The sequence below is a fragment of the Herpailurus yagouaroundi genome, unplaced genomic scaffold (genome assembly GCF_014898765.1).
Source record: "Herpailurus yagouaroundi ecotype Mexico unplaced genomic scaffold, PumYag 202, whole genome shotgun sequence".
In the NCBI taxonomy this organism is placed as follows: Eukaryota; Metazoa; Chordata; class Mammalia; order Carnivora; family Felidae; genus Herpailurus; species Herpailurus yagouaroundi.
The window spans coordinates 2,095,179-2,108,709 of NW_024412433.1; the positions used below are offsets into that span (position 1 = coordinate 2,095,179).

The 13,531-nt window shown below is 57.9% G+C and overlaps 1 protein-coding gene across 5 annotated transcripts in view; it reads left to right on the forward strand.

The window, feature by feature from the left end:
- The window catches only part of HDAC4 (histone deacetylase 4), a 255,760-nt gene that overhangs the window by 165,616 nt on the left and 76,613 nt on the right, over window positions 1–13,531 (forward strand). For all 5 annotated transcript variants that reach the window (XM_040450477.1, XM_040450473.1, XM_040450474.1 and 2 more), the window contains 2 exons: window positions 8,267–8,387; window positions 12,399–12,520. In XM_040450477.1, coding sequence (XP_040306411.1) covers window positions 8,267–8,387; window positions 12,399–12,520 — 243 coding nt within the window. The remainder of the gene's footprint in view (window positions 1–8,266; window positions 8,388–12,398; window positions 12,521–13,531) is intronic.

The following is a 13,531-nucleotide window of genomic DNA, read 5'->3' on the forward strand; positions in this document are numbered from 1 at the left end:
TTGAAGTTGATGTCAGTGGCTTCATGAATACGCAGGATTTCGTGTTTTGCTTCTGTCACTCACCGTCACACTCGTGGAGTCCGTCCTTGCTGTCCTGTGTGGCGGGAGATCACTGATTCAGGCTGCTGCCTGTGCCCCACTCACAGGCGTCCCACCACATTCATCCAGCCTGTGGTTGGTAGGTATCTGGGTGTTTGCTGACCCACACTGTTAGAGACAGTGCTGGCACGTATGTCCCCGGGCACGTTTCCTGGTGCGGACAGGTAAATGCGAGGTATGCACGTGCCCCCCCCCTTTCCTGCGTGAGGCCTGGCCTCCTCCAGCCTTGTAGGGCAGCTCCCGTGTCTGCTTCCCCACCAACCCTGGTTGCCATCAGCACTCTGAGTCTGGCTGCGAGCGGTCGCCCCTGTGGCTTCAGCCTCACAGTCTGATCACCGGTGAGACTCGGTGCATTTTCATGTCTCCTGTCAGAGGGGTATATTCCTTTCCTGGGAGAAGTGCCTGTTCAAGTGTCTTTCTCATTTTTGTGGTGGGTTGTCGCCCTTTTCCTCGACTTGGGTAGTTCCCTTGACATCCCCGCACAGAGCTCTCCCTTGGTGTGGTGTGTCCCACATGCTGTCCTGTGCTCTGCTCTGTCTGCTCTGCCTCATGGCGCCTTTTTTTTTTTTTTAACGTTTATTTATTTTTGGGACAGAGAGAGACAGAGCATGAACGGGGGAGGGGCAGAGAGAGAGGGAGACACAGAATCGGAAACAGGCTCCAGGCTCCGAGCCATCAGCCCAGAGCCTGACGTGGGGCTCGAACTCACGGACCTCGTGACCTGGCTGAAGTCTGATGCTTAACCGACTGCGCCACCCAGGCGCCCGATGGCGCCTTTTAAACAGCACAGGCTCCCGCTGCTCCGGCGGCCTGATCTGTCTTCTCTACACTGGGTTCAGGACACGTTCCCACCTGTGTTCTATATACATTTTTATAAATATTCTCTTTCCAAAACGCTGTTGGTTTTTTCCTAGAATACGCAGCTAGTGTATCACTTTTGTGTTCAGTTTGTCTCTCCACTTAACTATTTTTAAGTTCTTAGTAACTGGTTTTATACATAAAAGTAACAACTTTTATGATCATTAGTTACTAACGGCGTATTTTGCTTCTGAAATCATATACTTTAATGTGTTTTTATTATAATGGTCTGGTTGAGTTTCGATGTAGAAAGCATGTCAGAAGAGTTTTTACTACATGTGAGATCTGATTTTTGTACCAGTATTTTAAGGTAATTCCTAAAGCTGAATGGTACACCTCATTACATCACACCATTCGGGTAAGACGATGGCTTATGGGGTCCGCGATGGCCCATGATGGAGACTCCGGGCATGAGGACAGGAAGCCGTCAGGAGAAGATAAATTGCAGATTTGGGTTGGCAACATATACCCTTGGTCTTTGAGGGCAGACTCGTATCTGCGGTGGGCTGATGGGGCAGGCGAGGCGGCCATGCTCACGGGTCACTGCCCAGCCCGCTGGCTCAATGACACCGTCCTCCGTTCCCACCTCCGCACCAGCCCAACCACTGCCTGTATTGTGTGTGTGGACTCCTTTGTGTCCAGGGTCCCTCCTGGCTGAGGTGTGGCCAGGGCATGACCACCTTTGAGTGGTGTGGCATGTGAGGTCAGGAAAATGCCCCAGATGTCCTGATGCACTGGTCTGGAGGGGAGGGTGGGCATCAGCGCTGACATTTCTAGAACTCCCTGGATGATTCTCATTGCAGCTGGGGTTGGGCCGTGAGTCTAGGTGAGTCCGCTTGCTGTGTGTTAGGGATCTGTCGTAGGGGCTCCATGGCCTGTCGTTGGGGGCCGCCTTCTATGCTGGAGAGCCGCCCTGTACATGACAGCACCTGGCGCATATAGGAGCCCTTCTCCTGGGGGCCCAGGTGTGCTTGGTGGGGCCGCACGCACACAGCGGCCTCTGCCTTGGGGCCTGGTCCTTTCTCCTCTCTCAGGCTTTGCTTTGGCCTCAGTGGTACATCCGACTTATGTTTTGCTTTCGAGGAGGGTAATTGTTGTTCATCAAAGGATGGACGTTAAAACTAAGCATCAGCTAGTTGATGTATGCCACAACGAACCAACAAATCCAGGTTTTCAGATTTGCTAAAAAGCAGCTCAATTGGTTCCTAGTAGTTTACCAGAAGCTTCCAATAAAAATAACATCTTAAGCCTCACAAAATGCGAAAAGATTTGCCTTCGGAAAACATTTTAGATCTGTTTACAAGTCAAAAACAATTTCTTCTCTACCTCCTAAATCCCCCCCCCCCCGACATCCACAACTGGAGCGTTGGAATGTTCTCTGCTTCCCTCCTCCTCGCTCGTCACTCACAGCAGCCCTGGTGGTTTTCAATTTGTGGATTTGGGTGGTCAGGTTTTATTATTAATAATAAACTGTGTACAGTGTGGGTATTTGGCTCGCTTGTGTAGGCTTTGCAGCCCTGAGTGTGGTCTTGTGAGAAGGCAGGCCTGGCAGGCCCCTGTGCCCCGCGCCACTGGGGGCAGCCCTGCACCTATGAAGGAGAGCCTTGTTCCCACCAGCTTAAAGGGCGTTTGTGGGGAAATGCAAATGGCCTGGGGCGTCTCCCGTTTGTCAGCATTTGAAAATGCAGGGCAAGGCATCTGTTTAGTTTCTTGGGGTTTTTTTAAAAGGGAATTTCCTATTGAATATTTAATTAAAGTTTTGTTACATTGATAAACATCTACTGTACTTTGAATTTAAATAATTCTGCAGTTTTCTTTTGCTTATTGATAGCAGTCAATGCTGTTAGCTCTAAGGAGCAGTGTATTCTTGGAACTTGTGGCAGGTTTCGTCTCCTTCAGCATGAACAGATGATCTTTCGTCAGGGAACTTTTACTTAGATTAACTACATTTAAGAATCTAAGACATACCGTCTTTTAACACAAATTCAAAGGGAGAATCAATCGAAGGCAAGTCTTTGTTCTCTGGGCAGTCTGGGACGAATACAGCTACGCTTCTTTTCGCTGTTATTTACAAGCACAGCCCGGGTGGGGAAAACGTGCCATCGTTTGAGGCAAAGTCATTCACTTTATTTTAAAAAGGAAAAAAAAAAGAGTGGCTGAAGAGGCTGGAGTTAAAAGACCCAGCGCCTGGTCCAGAAGGTGATTCTCTATCCCACGTGCGAAGGGGAGCTTCCTCAGAGCCCAGCGGGGCGTGAGAAGAAGGAGCCAATCCCAGGCAGAGGCCACACGGAAAACCTGCGACGGGCCGTGTCCAGAGGCACCTTCTCCTCTGCCTGCGCCCACGGGTGCCTGGTCCTTAGATCCCCTTCCCTGTGGGGAGGGGACTTCATCTCTTGTATTTTATTTACATCTTTATCCCCATGGCCGGATCAGACCCTAGCGCATAATTAGGTCTCTGGAAACCCTGTCAGATGGATGCGTGATAACCAAGGGGAATACTTTTTTTTAAGTAAAAATGAAAGACATTTGGTATTTGTTTATCGAATGTGTTTTATTGACTCTATAATTTTGGTTTAAAGTGGACGAATCTAGGGGCGCCTGGGTGGCTCAGTCAGTCGAGCACCTGACTCTTGACTTCGGCTCAAATCGTGATCCCAGGGTTGTGGGATCGAGCTCCGCATCCGGCTCTGCACTGAGGTTGGATTAAGATTCTCTCTTAAGATTCTCTCTTCCTCTGCCCCTCTCCCTACCTGTGCTCACTCACTCTGTCTCTCTCTGTCTCTCTCTCTCTCAAACTAAATAGATAGATAAGTAAGTAAATAAAGAAGAGGAAGCCGGAGGAGCACAGAGTAACGTATGGAAGTGTGGAATCGCTATATTGTACACATGAAACTAACATGACACTACGCAAACTAAAATTGAAATTAAAGTTAAAAAAAGAGAGAAGAAAAAATTTTACTCAAGTATTTTATAAGTGTCAAAAGAAGCGTTTTGCGATGCATGTTGGATTGGAATCGAGGACACAGTTAGAATGCAAAGATTTCAACATACGTGACCAGGACAAACAACCTGCAGATAAGAAGTCAAGGTGGCAGAATCTGTTGAGAGATGGGTCAATGACTGGAAGGATGACAGCTCCATTTGGAATCGCCTTCACGTAAAGTGCCAAGAAGAGAAGACGGTCCCTCTGTGGCCCGGCGTCTGCCGTGGGTCCCGCGTGTGTATGGGTGTGAGTCGTGCCCACCGCCCCTGTGAGGAAGGGCCCGGTGTGTCAGCCTCCAGCCACAGGTGGCCTGGGAAGGGCCAGGGAGGGTCCACCCTTCTGACCAGGTCACCGTCTGCCCCCTCTTGGAAGGTGGACTCGGCCGGACGTGCCCAGGAGGTGCTGCGGCATTCGTGTGGTGTATTTATGTCGGAACCTTCCTGAGCTCAGGGAGGTGGCTGGTCCTGATTTGGTTCCACGAGAGCCTGGTAAGGTGCCCTGTCCCGGCCCGAGCTGGCCGAGGGACCCCATGTCAGTCCCGCAGACGTATGTCCTGCCGTGAGGACACAGCGGGCAGCTCAGGGCACAAGGCCCTGCCGGTGGCTGGCAGGTGCCACAGCCCTGGCCAGCAACAGGGCCAGGGTCTCCTCCAGGAGGGGCCGCTGTCCTTCGCCACGTCCCGCTGTGCCTGCCTGTCGCTGGGATTTGTCGCGTGCACTCCCTGCCGCGGTGGGGCGTTTGTTCTTTGCCCTCCTTTGAGTTCTGGAGCCTGAGACATCAGCCAGGGCTGTGGCCGAAGCAGGGAGAGTCAGAAGCCGCCTAAACCTGGTCCTCGGGGCCAGCTTGTCCCCAGAGGGCCCTCAGGGGAGTCATAAGCATCCCCCCACCCCGTGGAGGGCAAGTGGAGCCACCGGGCCGGTGGTTCTGGGGAAGATCCGGCGAGCTAACGCACAGTTTGGGTTTGCTGGGAAACTTTCGGGAACAGCCCACCGAGAGTGTCCGCTGCTTGTCTGCCATTTTGCGTGGTCCACTCTTCCAGAAGCAGTTTTGCAGGACCAGGAGGCCATCTGCTCTTCCTCCGTCCGGGTCTTCCTGCTCCCCCTCCTCCCGCTCCTCCTCAGCAGGAAGTCTGATCCTCCCTGCGCGGCCAGCAGCCCGAGAGGGAACAACCAAACTCCTCGTTTCACTGTGGTTTCTTTCATCTCCGCAGGTTGCGCGTATCTCGCACATTTATTGGCCAATTCGCGTTTCCCCTTCGTCAGCGACCCTCTGTGTCCCCTGTCTTTCGTCTCACTCCTGGCTGCCAGGCCCGCCGTGTACGGTCGCGGTTAGCCCTTGGCGTATGTTCTGCCACCCTCCTGGTGCCCCTGCGCTGTCATGAACGCCACGTGACTGCATGTCCGGGCACGTTGTAGGCAGGTCTCTGTGTCTGCACGTGCGATCTTCTGACACGTCCACTTGCAGGCAGGAAACATGGGCTCTGCACGTTCAGAATCTGTGTTCCCTCTGACACTGGCTACGTTTCGGGGGACTGAGCCGCGCTGCCCGGAAGCAGGTGTGACTTTGTGCCTTTGGTCACCCCCCACGGCCCGGCCTGTTAGCGTTAGTCGTCCCCCGTGCCCTCCTCACGAGTGTCGCCGGGACACCGTGCCCGCTGGCTGGCACCCGGCACGTAGAGAGCTCTGGCAGGCTTCTCTTCTCACATGCCCCTGGGGCCATGTCCCCAGAGCCTGGGAAGGCCCAAGACACAAGTCCATGTGTCGTGACGGGAGCTTCTGAAGGTGGTTTGGGGTCGGTTTGGTGAACCTGTGTTTCCCTGGATGATCTAATTTGGACCCTGTTCCCAGGGGTCTGTGCTGTCTGACTGTCATCCACGACACACGCAAGGCCCACTGTGACCTAACTGCAGGGGACACTGCCCTGGAGCACGGCAGACTTACGTACAGCTGGACAGAATTCAGTGTGCGGATGATAACCGTGGGAAGAAAGATGGTTTCTCTGATGATGCTAACAATTCACGAGCAACCTGTCAAAATACCTAGAGAGTCACATACACCAAAATCCATTTCACACGCATCAGAAAGAACCGTGAACACATAGCAACAGCAAGCACATGAATGAATGAAAGCCCAACACCGGGGAAACAAGGATAAAATAAAACTTATTATTTACCAAACCAGCAAAAGGAAGATCAATTTCAAAGCTTCCGGGAAATGGGGAAACCAGAGCAGATTACGTGCAAACAAGCGTTTGAATATCAAATTTGGGAAACAACCAGTATTTCCCTCCGCTGTTGGGAGGAACCCAGTTCTTTCCTCCTGCGTTTGCCCTTTACGTAGACCCACGCGGACCCGGAACGCGACGCTGCTGGGATTGCCCACGACGCAGCGCTCCGTCACCCCCGGCTGTCCTGCAGCCCGTCTGTTTGGACACTGCTCAGCTGAGGGCTCGGTCCCACAAGTCCCCCCGGCAGACGCCGGTTGCCGATCCAGACTGTCACGCGAGCGTCTGACCAGCCGCTGTAGGTCCTCAGAGGTTCCCACAGCCCCCTCCTTGCTTGTTGAACTTGCCGGCCGGCTCACAGCACCCAGGGGGAGGCTCCTGACACTCCTCGGTTTAGTAGAGGACGTGGCAGAGGACAGAGAGGAGCAGCCAGGAGAAGCAGTGCGCAGGACGAGGTACGGGCAGGTCGCGGGCGCGGGAGTCTCTGTCCCCGTGGAGCTGGGGCGCGTCGCCCTCTCAGTACGTGCATGTGCTTCCCAGTGTGGACACCCTCTGCACCCCATACTGGGACTTTGTATGGAGGCTTCCTGGTGAGCAATCATTAACTCTGTTTCCAGCCCCTCTCCGCCCAATCCAACGGGGCTGAGGATTCCAAGCTTCTAATCACGGCTTGGTCTTTTGGTGACCAGCCCCTCCAGGAGCCTTCCGAGAGTCCAGCCAGGGTCACTGCATCAGAACAAGAGATGGCCCTAGTGTTCTTACCACTTAGGAGTTTACAAGGGTTTTAGGAGCTCGGTGCCAGGAACTGGAGGCACATGCGCGTGCGTGCACACCCGTAAGTCGCGTGGTGATCCCAAGTACTGAGAGAGATGGGGTCACGTGGTGATCCCGAATACTGATAAGGGCATGGTCAGAGGGTGACCCCGAGTACTAATAGAAGAGACAGGGTCACATGGTGGTCCTGAGTACTGGCAGAGAGACTGGGCCACGTGGTGATCCCGAGTACTGATGCAGACCAGGGTCACGTGGTGATCCCGAGTGTTCCCGGAGGTACAAGGTGCCTGCCTCTGGTGCATGGCCACGGTTGGCTCGTGGTGGTCAGTGTACGGAGGCATTTTGGGAAGCAACTAGAAGGTGCTTTGAGGGGCTCCTGGGCGGTTCGGTAGGTTAAGCGTCTGAGTCTTGATGTCAGCTCGGGTCAAGACCTCACGGCGTCTCAGATGGAGCCCCGGGTCGGCTCCGGGCCGAGCGTGGAGCCTGCTTAAAATTCGCTCTCTCCCTCTGCCCACTCCCCCTCCCTCTCTCCCCCCCTCAAGTAAATGAGTAAATAAACATTACTATTAAAAAAAAGCACCGCTGGGATTCTCGACAATAACGGGAAGCACTGACGCCACTTGCAAGGGGAAGGCAGGCGGTGCTGCACGGGGCGCTGAGAACGGATGGGACTGGGCAGGTCTTGCGTCAGGGGGGTGGCTTTGGACTTGGATCTGTGTGCGCACGTCTGTCTCTCCCATATGCAGCTTTCTGTCCCCGGGGCTGTGAACAGCCAGCCCCCGAGAACCCCGCGAGGCGCAGGCACTGCCCTCATGCAGGCTGCCCACACGGGCCCCGGGGAAGCGGCCCAGGAGCAGAAAGCCGCCTTCCCTCGGGCGCGAGGCCGCCGCGGACACGCGCGTCACGGCGCACCTGCTCCCGTCCGCTGGTGGCGGTGCGTGCACACAACCTCCGGGGCTCGGCCGCGTGTGCCGTAGCGGGGACGGAGCCGTGTGCTGCCCGCGCCCGTTCACCACATGCTTTCACGTGAGGGTCCGAAAGTGCCCCCGGCGGCCGATCCGTGTTAGGTGACAGTGAATCCGTCTGCTGGTTACTTCTCCGTGGTCGATGGGGCGCGGTTCTGCGAAATGTTCGTGGGAGGAAGAGCCCTTCTTAACCCTTCTCCTGTCCTTCCCCTTCCTCTGAGAAGCCTTCCTGGCACCAGCAGCGTCTTGATTTCGGCTCGCAGGCCGGGCTCTGAGCCGCTGCTCCCTCCCCAGCACAGAGCTGCGCGTCCGCGCCGCTGGGCCACCACCCCCGGTCACCTGTCTGTGCTTTCTCCCGCGCCAGGTGCCGTGGCCAGCACAGAAGTGAAGATGAAGCTTCAGGAGTTTGTCCTCAATAAAAAGAAGGCGCTGGCCCACCGGAACCTGAACCACTGCATCTCCAGCGACCCGCGCTACTGGTACGGGTAAGTGCAGGGGTGCGGGCGACCGGGCCTCCTGTCTGGGGCCCCAGTGGCCGGGCAACCACCCGTAGGCCGGCGCGGTACCGGGTCTTCACCCTGAGAGGCGGGGGAGGCTGTGGGCAGAGACTCGCCAAGCAGGGAGCGGGCTCGCGACAGCTGGCGCAGTCCAGCGGCAAATGCCGGGACGATCACCCAGACAGAGTGGGGCCGGTCTTTGCATGACAGAGGCTGGTGCCTGGCCATTACTCTTCTCCTGTGTATTTTGGCCACAAAAGGAGCCACCTCACTGGCACCGCGGTCTAACTTGTCCGTGTGCACCCGCTGGATTTCTACCCGGTGTTTCACTGACTGCTAGGCAGGTCCGTAGCATCTGTGCTGTTTTTCATGTTCACGTGAGGAGCCCTTTCGCAGAGCCCACGTGGTTGACAGAGGCCACAAGAGAGCCTCGTTCGTGCTAACAGCCGGAGAGGCTGGCGCACCGCGGCAGGAAAGTCCGTGACAACGCCCGCGCGCAGAGGGATGTCCCCTGAGCACCAGCCCGTCACATGGGAGCTGGCCCCGGCACAGGCCACGTCTGGAGCGGAGGAGCGGGTTTATGTGGCCTTAAGCAGTGATCAAGGGTGCTTTGCGGCTTTTTGCTTTGAAATCTAGTTTTCTCCCGTTTTCAGGGCTGATTTCATCTCTCACAAAATCCATAAGGTGGTTTTCATAAATCAAAATATGATTACCTTCTGTTTCATCGGGGGAAAATGTATTATTCTCAAGCTCCCAGCGGACAACTGTGTGGACTAAATAAAAACCCCACCACATTCCGCTGAGATGATCCCGAGGACCTGGCAGGTGACACCAGTGACCAGTCAGAAAGTACTTTGATTCCGAGGCAGAGACGGCGCCCTCGTTCTGTGTGCAGCCATCGCTCGCTGCTCGGTCCCTTAAGCTGCACTCATCGAAGCATGCGGCTGGCGTGCACGCTGCTCAGCCGGGGACACGACTCACACGGACGAGCAAAGGCAACAGCGTCCCCGAAGAGCCACGGGTGACACCGTGAGCCCCAGAGCCACCACGTGGAGGATTCCTTAGAAACGCTTGTAGCGGCCCCCGGGGGCCCACGTCTGGCTGGGGTGCTTGTTGTGGGAAAGCTCCATCCTCCCCTGGGGTTGGGGGCTATGGGCTGATGCCCCACGGAAGGCGGTTTGGGGAGCGGGTGAGACGGTATCCGCGGGGTTTGCGCTGAAGATGGCAGGAAGGGGAGCGGGGGCAGGGGCCGGGGCCTCAGACCAGGAGGCGCTGGGGGAACCCGGGACCACAGGCCTGTGGAGGCGGCAAGAGGGCAGGGGCTCTTGGGCCTGCTGGCGGGAGGGAGGCTCAGATAGCGGGGCTGCAGTGTTTAGCAGCTGTGGTCGGCGGGCGGGGAAGCGCCAGGTTCTGGGGAGGTACAGCTGGCGAGGGGCCAGAAGACTGTGAGCCTGGAGGAGGTCACGTGGTGGCAAGCAGGAGTCGTGGGTTGACCGCGTCCGAGTGCTCGGATGGTGGCCGCGGTCGCGGCGGAAGATTGGGGTGGCCGGTGCCAGGCTCCCCTGTGAGTCGGGGGGATCCTGGGGTGGGGAGACCACTGGCAGGAGCGGAGGCCGCGGTGACGGGTTCATACGTGACAGGACCGAGCCTGTGGGCTGGGAGAGCACGTCACCTCCCGTCCTGGAGGCTGCAGGGAAGGGGGCGGTCCCGGCAGGAACAGAAACAGAGCAATGAGGAGGGAGCTTGGAGTTGAGGGAAGGGCCGCAGGGTTGAGGGCAGGTGAGGGTCCCAGAAGGGGTTGACAGGGACCGCTCCCTGAGCAGGGCTCCCCGAGGTAGGGCCCCGACTGGACGAAGCTTGCTTGCTCTGGGTTCAGGTCCCTCGGAGGGATTTGGGGCACACAGGCTGGAGTGCGGAAGAACGTGGTCTCAGGGAAGTCAGGCAGGGGACAGCGCTGTTTGCACGGAACTTGGCCTCTGTCTTGCTTTGTCACCCCGAGGCCGACATCGTGGAGTGACTGTCATGTTCGCTTGCTGTTGTGAGGGTGAAAACTGGGTCTTCCTGGAGAAGGAACTGAACTTTGACCCTAGCTTCGCTCCACCCACAACAATTAGCACAAATGTGAGAGCGCGTCAGTGTGCCGTGCCCGTGCGGCCAGGGACCGGACCTGGGCCTGGAGCGACCACACGTGCCCAGTCCCCAGGAGGGTGTGACGGGGTGGGGGGGGGGGGTTTGCCCTGGAGGGGCCCCGGGGGCCTGTGCGGCGGGCACCCCAGGGCCGCAGGCGCGAGGAGCTGAGCTGTGCTGCCGGGAGTCACTCCCTCGAAGTCTCCGGCCCGAGACGGGGCAGCACCGGCGGTGGCACTGGGGCAGCCTGCGCCCGGACCCTCCTGTCGAGGCTCCTCCGAAGGCTGGACCGGGGGTCAGGAGGTTTAATGCTGACAGCGTCTCGAGACAGCAAACCGGAAGAGAAAACCTGCCAGGTCTGAAGCGTAGCGTTTCCAGCTTCTGGCCTCATCGGAAACGATCTACAATTGAAGTCTCTAGCGACACCAGATAGGATTTGTAGTAACGTCCACCGATGCGATACCCCGTCAGTAACTATTACTTCGCTCTCCCGTCCCCTCACGCACACACAGGTCCTCCCGTGTTTCTCACGGAGGAAAAGGCGAGTTCTCTCCCACGTCGTGGCTTGGCCCCGAGCGACTTGGAGCTGACCGAGGGGATCCCCTCTGGGGATGTGAATCCGTAGAGAGACAGTGCTGCCCTCAGACCTCTCGGGAGACCCTGAGAGAACGGCCCCCGAGGGGAAGCCTTCCCACCCGAGGCGGCGACCCCCCGCGCGGTACCGGTGTGTGGGTGCACCTGTCCCGGGAACGCGAGCGCGTCCTGAGGGAGGAGCCGCGCTCTCGCTGCTGCTGGCAGGCGCCCGGCGGGCCGTGTCCGGGGCTCTCTGAGCACTTTGCTGCCACGTAGCCCGGCCGGGCCCCACGGCCCACGTGTCAGGGCCACGCTCACAGGGCGGGTCTCTGCGAGCGGCACATTCTCCGTGAGCAGCACCAGTCTGCGCTCAGATGTTTAAACATCCACCTGTAGGCATTTAAGAGCCCACAGTCTCCATTCAGACAACGCCAGGTGTGTGCGTACGCGGTGCTGTGGATCCAAATAAACAGGCTACCAAATGCCAAGTAAGTAAGTTGGCAAATCGTTTCAGGTCATTAAGTAGATCACGCAGTTGAAAGACACAACGGGATTCATCACGCCTTGCGTGGATGCTTCCAGCAGGGCCCAGCCGGCCGTCCCACCGAGGCCCCAGTTGGCCGATGGTCTGGCCGATGGTCTGGCCGAGGGCCAGTGGCACCGCTTCCCCAGCCCCGACCCCTGCTCCCGCCCCCCTGCACCTCCTCCCGGAGCCCGACCCTGTCTCCCCGTGTTGAGGATTGAGTCATGCCTGGCTGGTCGCTAGGGGCAGGAAACTGCACAGACCAGCTTCCAGGCACAGGGTGCCCTAGTCCAGACCCGTCGTCCTCAGAGAAGGGGGCCGACTGGGTGGCTTTGGTTCCTCTCGAGGTGCAGATGACGGTGTTTTCTGCTGAAAGGACGTCCCTTTGGGGACCCCAGACCTCATCATCACCAGCTCCAGACACACCCCCAGATCTCAGTCACCTCTGACCGCCTTTGGTTCTGTGCACATGCAACCCCCACCCCACCCGTCTGCCCCAAGGACAGGCCCTGTGCGTCTGGCGGTGACCCGGTGGGTGGCCAGAGAGCAGTCAGTGCAGGGAGCCCCCAGGCGGGAACGGGGTGACGGTGGGGGGTTGCACGGGCCCTCGCCCCTCCTGCACCAGGGTCCGGCAGCGGAGGTCGTGCTCGGCCTGGGTTCCCGAGTTTGGTCTGGCCCCCGCCAGGAGGCCGGTCTCCATGCGCGGCCACAGCTGATCCGGGGCTGATGTGACACCCTGGCTAACTCGGCCGTCTGTCTCTGCCTCTTCTCTGCAGGAAAACACAGCACAGCTCCCTCGACCAGAGCTCCCCGCCCCAGAGCGGGGTGTCGGCCTCCTACAACCACCCGGTCCTGGGAATGTACGACACCAAAGACGATTTCCCGCTCAGAAAAACAGGTCAGTGCCCGGGTCTGCTGCTGCCTGAGGGCGGGGCTCCCAGCCGGCCCCTCCCACATCCCCAGCCGCTGAGCCAGGCTGGGATGCGGACTCGGAGGGAATCCCAGCTCATTTTTAAGTATTTGGGGTTTTTTGAAATTATTATTAGAGCATCGTGTTAAAATAATCCTTAAGCGCTTCCTGACGGTTCATACCAAAAGCAGCGAACCTCACGTAAGTACAGCTGCCCTTTGACACTCAAGCTCATTCGTGAACAAGAGCCTAGCTCATGGCGTGCTGCACTTTGTCACAGCTCGGAGCATCCCCTGGTGGGCCCGGGACACGGCAGCTCCCGCCCACGGGCCCAGGGTCCTGCCGGAGCAAGGCAGCCAGCGTTCGGCCCTCAGCGCCGGCTCTAGGCAGGGCCTGGGCAGCGGGGGCGGCCGGGGGCCCCAGGGTAGGAGCAAATGTATTCAAGAAAGGACCTCATTGTGTCCCGCGAGGACATGTCAGCACGACGCCTCAGGGTGTGTGCGGCTCTGTCGCCAGCAAAGAAGGGCATTCAGACTCAGGCTCTCTTGGACTCTGTCCAGCGGTGATGGTTTCAGCGGGCAGTGGCTTTTAAGAAAGATCAGAGCGGCTGTGGCTGGGGCACGAGGGTGGCCGGAAGGGCAAAGGCCAGAGGAGTGCCTTCCAGAGGCTTTGCCTCGAGAGGTGAGGGCCGGCTGTGGCCACGGGCTACCCTGGTCGCAGACGCGGCGCGTGGAGCCCGCGGGTGCAGAGCATTGTGGGAAACTCCAGGGCGCCCTGCTTGGTGGAAATGAGGCCCTTGTGGCACAGCTTTTTCTTTGTAAACACCAATCTTTTTTACCCGGAGGATCTGGGTTGACTTTTGACAGATACGCTTTGAGGCAGTCACATCAGCATCTTTACGTGAGTGATGAGGCTTTGGGGGACGGGGCTGGACGGCTCCCCCGCCGCCCCACCCTAAAGACAGAAGACTCGGGGCCTCTCGGTAGTCAGAGCTGTGCC